Source organism: Oncorhynchus mykiss, chromosome 3 (genome assembly GCF_013265735.2).
Source record: "Oncorhynchus mykiss isolate Arlee chromosome 3, USDA_OmykA_1.1, whole genome shotgun sequence".
Classification (NCBI taxonomy): domain Eukaryota; kingdom Metazoa; phylum Chordata; class Actinopteri; order Salmoniformes; family Salmonidae; genus Oncorhynchus; species Oncorhynchus mykiss.
In genome coordinates, this window is record NC_048567.1 from 10,276,427 (window position 1) to 10,288,918 (window position 12,492).

General features: G+C 43.0%; 1 protein-coding gene across 2 annotated transcripts; it reads left to right on the top strand.

The window, feature by feature from the left end:
- The first annotated feature begins 1,714 nt into the window (after positions 1-1,714).
- On the top strand, positions 1,715-10,663 carry LOC110508875 (hepatic leukemia factor). 2 transcript variants are annotated; one of them, XM_021589752.2, is made up of 5 exons: positions 1,715-2,326; positions 2,598-2,865; positions 4,873-5,325; positions 7,523-7,803; positions 7,921-10,663. In XM_021589752.2, the coding sequence occupies exons 2-5, from the start codon at positions 2,673-2,675 to the stop codon at positions 8,134-8,136; spliced, it is 1,143 nt and encodes a 380-aa protein (XP_021445427.1). In that variant the 5' UTR covers positions 1,715-2,326; positions 2,598-2,672; the 3' UTR covers positions 8,137-10,663. The 2 variants fall into 2 exon arrangements, with proteins under 2 accessions (XP_021445427.1, XP_021445436.1); XM_021589761.2 differs by having other exon boundaries at positions 1,726-2,326; positions 7,523-7,788.
- The last annotated feature ends 1,829 nt before the right edge of the window (positions 10,664-12,492 follow it).

Consider the following 12,492-nt stretch of genomic DNA (forward strand, 5'->3'; position numbering starts at 1 on the left):
GCAGACTCATGCTTGCATGCGAGTGTGAGATAAATCTATTTGTGTACGACACAGATAGAACATCAACATAAATGCATACATACATAGTCTTCATACAGAATTGCAAGGCAGTAATGGCTGCCCTACTGACCTAGTTCTGTTAGTTTGTGTGAATATAGGCTATTGTAATGTAGACTACAGTATTAGAGTTCACCTTAATGAAATATGACAGCTGTGGTCTGTTGTTCTGGTTTGACTTAAGTATTTTTTAGGTGGCAGCAGCACTGTCACACTAACTGCTATAGAGGGATATGCACATTTAGCTTCATTATACTTATTCCCGCTGTTTCAACACCAAATACTACTAAACATCACTAATTCATGTCTAAATACAAAAAGAAACATGAAATGCTAACTATCATTTTAATTTCTAGATACCATGGTCTGTTCGTGTGTTAGTGCATTCTCCACATGTCATGTAGGACTACAGCCGAAGAAGCATATTATAGCCTACCTATCAAATCAGAGTCACCTTTGTTCGCTAAGTACATTTACATGTAACAGGAATTTGACCTGGTGAGATGGTGCTGCCACAATAACGAGTATACAGACAAAATATATAGCCTACTATAGCTTAAAGCAAAATTGATTATGATTTAAAATAGAAAACAATTTTTAGACAATGTGAATGTAATTTAAGGTCATTGTCAGTCTTTTCTATATTCTAACTACCTCTGTAGTCCTGTTCTATACTCTCTCAAACCTTCTCAAATTGTTCTAACAGATGAATTATCATAAAGGCATGCAATGTTCGTTTTGCAGTAAACTTCTGCAGTAAACACACATGTAGGATAGTTTATCATCAATCAATGTATCAATTGTTTCCCCATTAATTATACTCATGCTGTTGGCATATGTCTATTTGTAAAGAAAACAAGTGTCTGGTACACACAGTAATATCCTCAGAAGGATGTATATTGTTCCTGGGATCTGTCTAAATATTGTTTTTCCATGTCCGACTAGCAGTCAACAAAAAGGAAACAATTTCCTGTGGCTCTTTGACTGTGGGTTAAAATACAGTACTGCAGACACCTCGCGCTGTTCTGCTTTGAATCGGTCTCACGCGGCCGTAGCATGGGGGGAATCCGTAGGGCGGGGCGGGTGGCCTAGTTCTTTCCAATAAGCGCTCACTAGGGGAGGAGACATTATTTTCTCCAACCAATCGAAACTAGAGCAACATGCATAAGGGTTGCACCTCCTCGTGACTGGGCCATGTGCGCTATATTACAGCTATTCTGCTTTTAGGAAGCAACGTGCTGCTGTGTTCCTTTCGCCTGAAAACCCGGCAGCCACTCACGTTTTCTCTGGATTACAAGCGGACTGGGAAAACTGTAGTCTACACTACACAGTTGCTTGCTCATAGAATGGTGCAGGGCCCATTGCTAGTATAATGACATAATCATGTTGGCAATCTATTTGGGCAATAATCTGTATGCCTAGATGAACGTTCTATAGAGGATATGTATCAAGGTCCCCTCAGTTGCTAGTGTCATTTAAAGACGTTAATTCAAAGTCATAATGATAACGGTGACGGGTGATTGCTAACTGTCCATTTGTTTTCGTCCGTCTGTCCATGAGCATACAAACAACAAGTGCTTGGCGTGCCCCCTCGAGGTGTGGCACGAGGGGGGTTGTGTGTTTGTCATGCATATTGAACAAATAAGCCAATCATGCCTTCTCTCGCGCCTTGCCCTATGAGTTGTGACGTCACGTGAACTGCCCGTGTTCGTTCCAGCTGAGAGGACAGCCGTCGCGCAGCCCAAATCCAAGCCCGTGCTTCAGTACATTGGCTACACAAAGTACGCGGGGGAAAAGAAGAACCCCCCCTCCCGAAAGAACGATAGAGCGACAGGAAAGCTTAAAGAAAAAAGTAATACAGCTTGTCACCGACAAATAGCGCGCGTACTCAGAGCCTTCTCCGCTTTTCGCTCTTCATTATTTGTTCATTTGGCATTGTGGAGTAGGACATTATTTTTCCTTGCTTCGAGTTTCATTTTTGATCATTTTTTAATCGTCATTTGTTTGGGGTGTTGATCAACTCAGGATATTTTTCGACAACAACTTATTATTTTCCAGCTCGGATTTTATTTTGTCCACCTTTGAATTGACCATGGGCACCAGTCATTAGTTTGACGTTTTACAACTAGTCTCTATTGGAGAATAACATCTTGATCTGCACCGGGGATTTAAAATAATATAGTGTTGCACCATATCTACTGGAATACTGTCTATTATAATGATACAACAGTGGATATAAGAACACTTCATAGCCTAAATAGAGGGAAAGGTAAGAACATGTTTATTGACATTCTAAACAAATCAAAGGGACACGTTTTGCAACTATTGCTTGTTATTATTAGGCTACACTGGTATACTGAGCCTGGGAGTCAAACTTACATGTTCTCATATCTTGTCGAGATATGCACTCACATATGCGTTTTATATTACTTCAACAAGTTTGTAATGTCATCTCAAATAGACTATTCATTGCACCTGGTTCATTGCACCCAATTCTAACTATAATACATGTTAATTCAATATTCTCGTTAATTGAATAGCGGTGATCAATCTGCCAGTCATTTCGACTCCGCCTGCGCTCCAGGATCCTAATCAACAACCAGGTCCGGCCAACTATGTCCAGGCAGCTCACCCAGCTCCTGACCCCGGACCTCCCAGCCGGCGCTAGCCCGCAGTTCGGGAATTGCAACCAGTCTGGTGGCTCCATCAGCGGTGGACACCTCAACTCCATGGCTAGTTTGAAATCCCTCCTGCAGCATCCGATGAAGGGAGACCGTGCAATTCTCAAAGACTGCTGCGACGTTAAAGGTGAGAAGATAACTTTGATTTAATTTGATTGTTACATTGTTATCATGCAGCTCTACACTGCAACAATGTTGCTGATGGAGTTTTCTGCACTTAGGCATGCAGTGTCTGTTAGCTTATGTTGTTTTTCTGTTATTTAGCATATTTTGTAACTGACATTCAATGAAATCATATCTACCAGTCTCCATTGTCTGCCTGACTCAATTGAGTACAGTACAGTGAAGACAGCTGTGCTCACCAGCATAACTTAATATCTGGCCCTGCCATTGTCACACATGCACATGACATGACACATGCACCACAGTCAGACTTGTTGTTTGGAAACAAAACAGATAAGGTATACTGGTGTGGTTCTTCAGTACAGAGCTCAGCTCTGAATGATGATTCATGATTGACATTCTGCAACCAACACACACCATAGTATATACATGGTGGTGGAAGTTGTCCTTTAGAACTGATTCATGGTCAGTTTGTATTTTTACTACTGATAATACAGGTCAGGACCAGAATAGGGAAACTTTGTATCAGAATAGAACTTATACTCTTGAAAAAAAGGTGCTATCTAGACCCTAAAAGGGTACCTCGGCTGTCCCCATAGGAGAACCCTTTGAATAACTATTTTTGGTTCCAGGTAGAACCCTTTTGGGTTCAATGTAGAGGGTTCTGCATGGAACCCAAAATGGTTCTACCTGCAACCAACAAGGGATCTACCTGGAACCAAAATGGGTTCTCCTACGGGGACAGCCAAATAACCTTTTTGGAACCCTTGCTTCTAAGAGTGTAGGATCAAATGCTTGTTGGAAAATGTTAATCGAATCCAACCACTCCTATAGTATAGAGCAGTAAACCAGAAAGCATATTATGGGATAGTAATCATGTTCAAATCATCTATAAGTGACTTTGTTGAGCTTCACAGTCAACTTGAGATACTTTTGGATGATTTGGACATGCTAATATCGGTCCCATGACTTGAATAGGATTTGTGCCACAAATGCTAAAACGTTAGCATGTGGAAACCGTGCCAGAAACTACTGTCATACCTTATCCATAGACAGTTTACAGGGTAAGGAAACCAATATGCCATTATCCCTGTAACACGTTATTACATGGTCATTAGGCATAACAAACACTTTTATCCAAACACAAAGGTCACTCACTGTCCAATTATGACCCCCAAATGTCCAGTAGAATGATGGTGCCATCCCATGTTGCACTCTGCTGTGAGCTGAGCATGATGTTCTCATATGGATTATAATCTCCGCCCCTCCAATCCCCTGGCATAGTTTTAGATTAGCATGCAGATTAAGACCACATCTTCTGGTATATTATCTGCCTTGCTAAACAGTACCAGCGAGGCCTGTGGTATGGATGCCTATATTACCACATTCATTTGTCTCACCAAGTATAGACATAGACATGCAGACATGTAGTAAAAATCATATTGCTTTTCATCCAGCATTCTGATTTGGATTCTTGTGCAGTTTCTTGTATGACCATCTGTTACGGTCTGACTGAAGCATTCAGTGGTGTTTGTGCGCAGAGCAGTGCAGCTGATGCATCCAACGGTCACACCATTCCACAGATATCATCTATCTCTCAGTATCTGTAGAGTTGACACATCTATAGGATAATTGTGCCTCTGGACCTCAACAGCTATGAGGCCTGGGCCATAGCACCCTCTTGTCTCATTGAACTAAATTGAATAGGTTTACAAGAACGCCTACAGCTTTGGACATAAGATATCCTGTCATATGACCCTAAGTAGTTCCCCCCCCAAAACTGAAAAGCAAAGAGTGTATATGGAAGAAACCTTGTGAGGAACCAGACTTGAGGGAGTGTATATAGTGGGATACCATGACACTTTTTATTTCTTTTTTTATAATCCCCAAATCACCTCTGACAGCACCAAGGGTCAAACATTTGATGTGACAACAACTCTTGAGAGTTCCAACCCCTGTCCATCCTTTACTAACCAATAACCTCCATTTTGTCTCTCTCCCACCATCCCAGACAAAGACAGAACCATCACAGACATGGATGAGGACTCCTTGGGTGGCGGGAACGGCGGCTGCAACATGCGTAGCGGCAGCAGCGGGGTGAGCAGCAGCAACAGTAACGCCAGCGGAGGAGGAGCTGGAGGATTTAACCAGTCTGCGTTCCTGGGACCCCTCCTGTGGGAGAGGACCCTGCCAGTGGAAGGAGGCCTCTTCCAGCTGCAGTACATGGACCTGGAGGAATTCCTCACAGAGAACGGCATGGGCGGAGTCCACGGCCAGAACAGTTCCAGTACAGCCCAGATCCCATCCCAGAGTTCCCAGTCGGCGGTGCCCAATCAGAGTTCCCAGTGTCCCCCCTCATCGCCTCCACCCTGCTCTTCAGCCTCCTCCTCGTCATCCTCATCTTCCCCGTCGCTCATCGGCCTGGAGGTGGCCCAGTCCAACATGCAGGGAGGACTTGACTATGGTGAGTAACCCGAACCGGTTGTCGGAGGAGGGGAGGGCAACATACAGGGATTTCTATGATGATTTTATCCCATGGATACAATACGGAACAGTGTACATCTGTTTATTGTACACATCTTCAGTAGGAACATGGGGAGAGGGGTGGAGATGAGATGGTTAATGCTGATTCTATGGAAAGGGATTGTAGGGGTGGTGGGTGATTGGTGAATGTATCGTAGTTGACATGGTATCGACAATGTATTCAGTGGTCCAGTTTGGCCAAATGAAGCAAGGATTATGGTGCCATGTTGTTTTGGCCTTGTGAAGTGGCAACTAGATGAAGGACTAAAATGGAGGATCAGTGACATGGCAGTTACCATGGTGACCCTGTATACAGGATGGTTATGTCCTTAGAGAGAAGGCTGTAGTAAAGTCTGCACAAAGTCTTCATGTGATTCAGCTCTTTAAGTTGTCCTCAGTACTCATATTGAACTCCTCTCCTATGGTGACCAAGCATCATTTTCTGTGAAGCCAAATGGAATCCCTTAACGCTGAGTTAACTTGACAGAGAGGGAACAACAAGGAGGGGTGGAGAAAGCAACGACAGGAATTTCCTGTAGGCTACGAACTACCCTTCACACTGAGCTAGGTTTACCATTTAGGCTGCCTGAGAGAAAGAGACAGAGGAGACATTTAACAAATGAATCTCACAGCGCTGACAAAGGGGTTTGGTTTGGTCGGTTTTATGTTCAATTCAGGTCCAAACAGCCATTTACTGAACACTAAGGTCTTACTGTACATAGGGAGATCAAGACAGAGATAAGGAGGGGAGGGAGAGGAAGTAGGTGTGTGTAGTGAGTGTTTGTGATCGCGTGTCTTTAAATCTCTCCTCACCTCACACGCTACAGCAATGTGCACGTGCAGCGTCCCTTCACGTGCAGAGGCTGTGAGCACTGGAGCAGGAGAACGAGAGGCAGGGCCAACCGGAGGACTGGGAGGAGCGGAGAGGCACGAGGGTGGGAGGGAGAGCGAGGGAGGGAGGGGGGAGGAAGAGGTTCCCATTGCCTGCTGATACTGAAGTTCAAATGGAATGTTTGAATGCAGAAGAGAGAGATTTACAGAGATAGTAATGATTAAGATGTGGTGCTGTACAGTAGATGGGGAATGTCAGTAGCCATTGTATTTAACCCTTCATAAACTGGTTGTTTTTTAGCTGCATTTCAGTTGTATTCCAATGTCACATGTCACAATAATACACTTTAGACAGTTTAGACATTAGAGTTAAATACCACACTTTCACATTTACAAGACAAATCGGATATTAATGTAAAAGAAGCATTGATGAAGCCGAATGTGATATTGCGGGTTGGATGATGTGTTTGCTACATAGTCGTTACAATGTAACACAAATTATGAGGCAAGACAGGAGAACGTATTTGTAATGATCTGATTTGAGTTTTCATTCAGACACCTGACCATTGACTTAACTGGAGGTGGGTGTAGTGTAGGCTGTGTTCTGATTGTGTTCTCGTAAAGGAGGAATAGGAAAAGGAAAAGGCTGGTTGGAGTCTTTATGATAGGAATGTCAAGGTGTTATGTGCATTAGGCCCTAAAGGGGGTGAGTGAGCTTTATAGAACATAGGGAACTGATTTCAAGGGGTGGGATGACGGTTGTATAACAGTTTTAGAAACATTTCAAGAAAACTGTTAAAACCAGCCTTATAGGTAGTCAGTCTGGGCATGTTGATAATAATATTAAACCAGGATTGAAATATATACTCTGACTAAAAGGGTGATATTTAATTTTTATACACAAGATAAGTTGAGAAAAGTGCTCTTGCACATGTGAAGTTCCCATTTGAGTTACATTTCTCCATGATAATTGATTCATATTGAAGTGAAACGCACGTTCACGATAGTTGGAAAGACGTTGGGCTGTAGAAATCACACTTGAAAGCAGGGAGAAAAACGTTCCTGTTTATTAGTTTCTCAGAGCAGAAAGTAGCTCCCTTCCACCACCTGGTGGACATGGTCTGTAACTGCAGCCTATCAGCTCTACAGCTCTTTTACTTTACAGATTTTGACTTGCAGATAAATGCTGTGTGTTATTGCTTTCTGATGGACCTGAGGGGTCAGTGAGTCATAATGTATCTACATTGAATCTCTTGGTTCATATAAAGGTTTAATAAGAAAATAACAACCGATTCTCTCTCTTTCAGGAGGCAGTCAATCGAGCATGAACGACGACTGCGGCTCGCCTGGTTCCTCTGTCTCCTCTTCGTCCTGCACTCCTCTCATGACGCCCACATCCAACGGTCCAGACGTGATGGGTGGCTTTGAACCCGACGCGGCCGACGTGGCTCTGTCCAGTGTGCCCGGCCAGGACGCCTTCGACCCCCGCAGACACCGCTTCAGCGAGGACGAACTCAAACCACAGCCCATGATCAAGAAGGCCCGCAAGATGCTGGTGCCAGCAGACCTCAAGGTTGGTAGTCAGAGAGTAGGTAGAAGTATTAAGAGTTGGTAGAAGTTGTCCCTAACCTCTGGTCCAGGGTCAGATGATTTTCTACAAGGTAATGTCAGTAGCTCTGTATCTAACGGTGTCTCCCTCTTTCAGGATGATAAGTACTGGTCCCGGCGGTGTAAGAACAACGAGGCAGCCAAGCGTTCTCGTGACGCGCGGCGCTTGAAGGAAAACCAGATCTCGGTCCGCGCCGCCTTCCTGGAGAGAGAGAACCAGGCACTCAGACAGGAAGTGGCTGACATGAGGAAGGAGCTCGGTCGCTGCCGCAACATTCTCAACAAATATGAGAATCGCCATGGAGACCAGTGAGACAAGAGGAGGAGAAAGAGATGGAACTGATGGGTGGAATGGGGTGACATGATGATGATAACGATGATGATGATGAATGTATGAGACGATGAGAAGGGTGATATAAAGAAGCTCAGGTGTCACGTTTTGATGATGTCAGAGTGGACAGGGTTAAAGGTTAGGGACAGAGAGATTACATAACCTGGAGGACTGTTGCCCCTTTAGATGAAAGAAGAAAACGTCACTTTGAGGATTTTGATATCGGAGAATTGTATATTTTTATATTAAGACTAGAGGGGGAGCAAATTTTGGAAATAATTTTTGTATATTTTCTATATGAATGGGAAAGATGTAAGATATAGAGAGATGGAGGGCTATGACAAAATATCTTTTTACAGTAGATTGATAAAGGAGATGCTATTTTAGAGGTGTTAGACAGGGATTTTTAGACAGGATTCAGAGTCCGGGACTAGGAGGCAAGGCAGCCATTTTAAACTGTAAAATAGCGAGCAAAATGATTTTAAAATTGTACAGTTCAACATTTCTTTGTGGATTTTACTCAAGCACTTAATTTGTTTTCTTTGTTGTGTTTCTAACTGATGGGGTTTGGGCTGAAATGGTAGGAAAGTGAAAGAGAGAGAGAGCGAGAGAGAAATGGGAGAAACACTATTAACCCAGCACAATCTTCAGCACTTGCACAGTGTTTGTAAATAACAAGTCCTTCATATTGTTACAACTTTTGCAACCTTTAACAGTTTGGACTGTTTAGTAGTTGTCTAGATGTCTGGGCTTTGGTGCAGCTCTTACAGCTCTTACATTTGATTATAGCTGCACTATCTCCTCTGTCATATAGAGAATTGTATTATGTGACCCCAAGACTAGCAGGGCATTCAATCACACTACAGCTAATGGATGGGGCGACTGTTAGTTTTTATTATGTATACTATGAACTCATATTGATGAGCCCTTGGCCATCTCTCTCTCTCGCTCTCTTTCTGTCAATTTCTGTCCTTTTAGATTGCTGTCAGTTCTAACTGATATAGAATATCTTGCCCAAGCTGGGTTGGTAGGATTTTTGAGTTGTTCTGGTTACAGTGGACCGTTTTGATCTTCTCTCTGCATTGTGATGTTTTTTTCCTTCCTATGTTTTTGATATCGAATTGATCCAATCCCAACACGGTTAATGTCGCTTACAACCAATCACGAAAAGGCTATTTTTACCTTTAACCAATCCTAACAACCGGTCTCTGTGGTTCTAGATTGTATACATAATACCACAATGTCTTCACACCCTCCTAAATAGTCCACCAACTACCCAGGAAAAAGCACACTTGTGTTACTGTACAATATTAATAATTTTAGCTAGCATTCTTATTATTGGTAGAAGATAAATATTGTCTATATTGAATATACCAGTTTGTGTATTTTACATAGGTATATGCTAAGTGTGAATGTTGCAGAGATAAGATGCGTGTATGACTGCGTATATGCAAATTATATTCCAGGAGATGGGGTTTGTGGTAGGGTGTCTTATCAAACAAATGTGACCCTATTCTCCCATATACCCAGGGAATAGGTTATCATTCGAGATGATGCTATTATTACTCTCCCCATCGATCGGAATGGTGTTAAATTCTCAGATTTCTGGGACTAATAAAAAAGCCAAAATGTAAAATGTTGATTTATTAAGGTTGTTGATACTTTCTGTCAGTTCTCCGGCATTTCTGTGTTGTTGAGCATCGTCTTAGTATCCACATAGTGTCGTGTTTCCCTACCGACTCACTAAACCCAGGGGAGAGAAAGGGCCCAGTCAACCCAGTCATAGTGCTTCTTTTCCTCAACGACCATGTTATAAATAACTACCATTACTATTATTATGATTATGATGATTGTTACCCCCCTTTATTGTTGCTGTTATATATAATTGAATGATTTTATTTCTTTGGATGAACATGATTTGTTTCGTGTTGAAGCATCTTTGATCTCAAGCTATCCTCACAGAGAGACTATTCAGACATGCATCCTTGTTTTTATGTCACTTCCTGCCCTGCACCATGTACATCCTGTTTTGGTCCCTCGAGGGCCGCTGGTTTGTTCATAACCCCTATGGACAGTTTATATCCGGACTTCTCTGAAATACAGTTCCCAGAGGATGGCGGCCATCTTGGTTTCTCTGTTGATCATGGATTCCACAATCTCGCTGGCTCATCTCATACCTGGAGAACGACAGCGGTGGAATCCCATGCACTTCTGACTGTACACGTCTGTTCAGTTCTCTAGTTGTGTATGGACTATGCACGCTAGCCACAGTTTTCCTCTTGGTTTTCTGCAGCCTATTTTCACCTCAGTGACTGTATGTATGCTCTCCCAACTGGATGTTGTTCCTGGTCTCCCTGACGTGGATGATGATAACTCTTATAGTGACTTTTCTTGAACTACAGCTACCCATCTGCACCGGTGGTGTCCACTGTTCCAGCCCACTCAGTGCTGGCAATGGGGATGTCGTTGAACTTTCCCGAAAACACAAATAAAAGATTGTTCTTACTTACTGCTTCTCTGTTTTCTTTATATTTACTCACGTTTTACATTTACATTTTTGTTATTTAGCAGACGCTCTTATTCATCTAAGATAAACTATATATACAAAAGTATGTGGACATCCATTCAAATGAGTGGATTTGGCTATTTCAGCCACACCGTTGCTGACAGGTGTATAAAATTAAGCACACAGCCATGAAATCTCCATAGACAAACACTGGCAGTAGAATGGCGTTACTGAAGAGCTCAGTGACTTTCAACGTGGCACCGTCCAACAAGTCAGTTCATCAAATTTCTGCCCTGCTAGAGCTGCCACGGTCAACTGTAAGTGCTGTTGCTGTGAAGTGGAAACGTCTAGGAGCAACAACAGCTCAGCCGCAAAGTGGTAGGCCGAGGCTGCACAAGCTCACAGAATGGGACTGCCAAGTGCTGAAGCATGTAACACGTAAAAATTGTCTGTCCTCGTTTGCAACACACTACCGAGTTCCAAACTGCCTCTGGAAGCTATTTCAGCGCAACAACTTCGCCAGGAGCTTCAATGGGTTTCCAAGGCAGAGCAGCCGCACACAAACCTAAGATCACCATGCACAATGCCAAGCATCGGTTGGAGTGGTGTAAAGCTCACCGCCATTGGACTCTGGAGCAGTGGAAACGTCTTCTCTGGAGTGATGAATCGCGCTTCACCATCTGGCAGTCCGACGGACAAATCTGGGTTTGGAGGAAAAATGGTCTGGGCTGTTTTTCATGTTTCGGGCTAGACCCCTTAGTTCCATTGAAGGGAAGTCTTAACGCTACAGCATACTATGACATTCTAGACTTCCAACTTTGTGGCAACAGTTTGGGGAAGGCCCTTTCCTGCCCCTGTGCACTATTTTTGTATTTATTTATTGAACCTTTTTTTTAACTAGGTGTCACGTTCTGACCTTAGTTCTTTTGTTATGTCTTTGTTTTATTATGGTCAGGGCGTGAGTTGGGTGGGTTGTCTATGTTAGTTTTTATATGATTTGCTATTTCTGTGTTCGGCCTGGTATGGTTCTCAACCAGAGGCAGCTGTCAATCGTTGTCCCTGATTGAGAACCATATTTAGGGAGCCTGTTTTCTATTGTGTTTCGTGGGTGACTGTTTTCTGTTGTGTGTCTACACCAGCCAGAACTGTTTTCGGTCGTTTCTCTTTGGTATTTTTTGTTATTTCTGTGTTCATTTTAATAAATATGGACACATACCACGCTGCACCTTGGTCCTCACCTTCTTCCACCAACAACGGCCGTTACACTAGGCAAGACACAACCTCTCCCTCAACATCAGCAAGACCAAGGAGTTGTTCGTGGACTATAGGAAACAGGGGGGCCACCCACATCCTAAACAGCTTCTACCCCCTGGCCATAAGACTGTTAAATGGCTAACAACTACACACCTACACTGCTGCTAAAATGATTATTGATTAGATGTATTACCACCCTTACACTGCTGTTCATTGGTTATTGATTGCCATTAACATTAGTATTTATCTATTTATTCTGCTACCAGTCATTTTCAGCCCTGTTAACATGTATATCCTGCTACCAGTCACTTTTCAGCCCTGTTTACATGTATATCCTGCTACCAGTCACTTTTCAGCCCTGTTTACATGTATATCCTGCTACCAGTCACTTTTCAGCCCTGTTTACATGTATATTCTGCTACCAGTCACTTTTCAGCCCTGTTTACATGTATATCCTGCTACCAGTCACTTTTCAGCCCTGTTAACATGTATATCCTGCTACCAGTCACTTTTCAGCCCTGTTTACATGTATATCCTGCTACCAGTCACTTTTCAGCCCTGTTTACATGTATATCCTG

Coding starts and splice junctions, on each gene's coding strand:
- LOC110508875 (XM_021589752.2), top strand. CDS start 2,673: ATGTCCAGGCAGCTCACCCAGCTCCTGACCCCGGACCTCCCAGCCGGC. Junction 5,326..7,522: donor GCAGGGAGGACTTGACTATG/GTGAGTAACCCG, acceptor TCTCTCTTTCAG/GAGGCAGTCAATCGAGCATG. Junction 7,804..7,920: donor TCAAGGTTGGTAGTCAGAGA/GTAGGTAGAAGT, acceptor TCCCTCTTTCAG/GATGATAAGTACTGGTCCCG.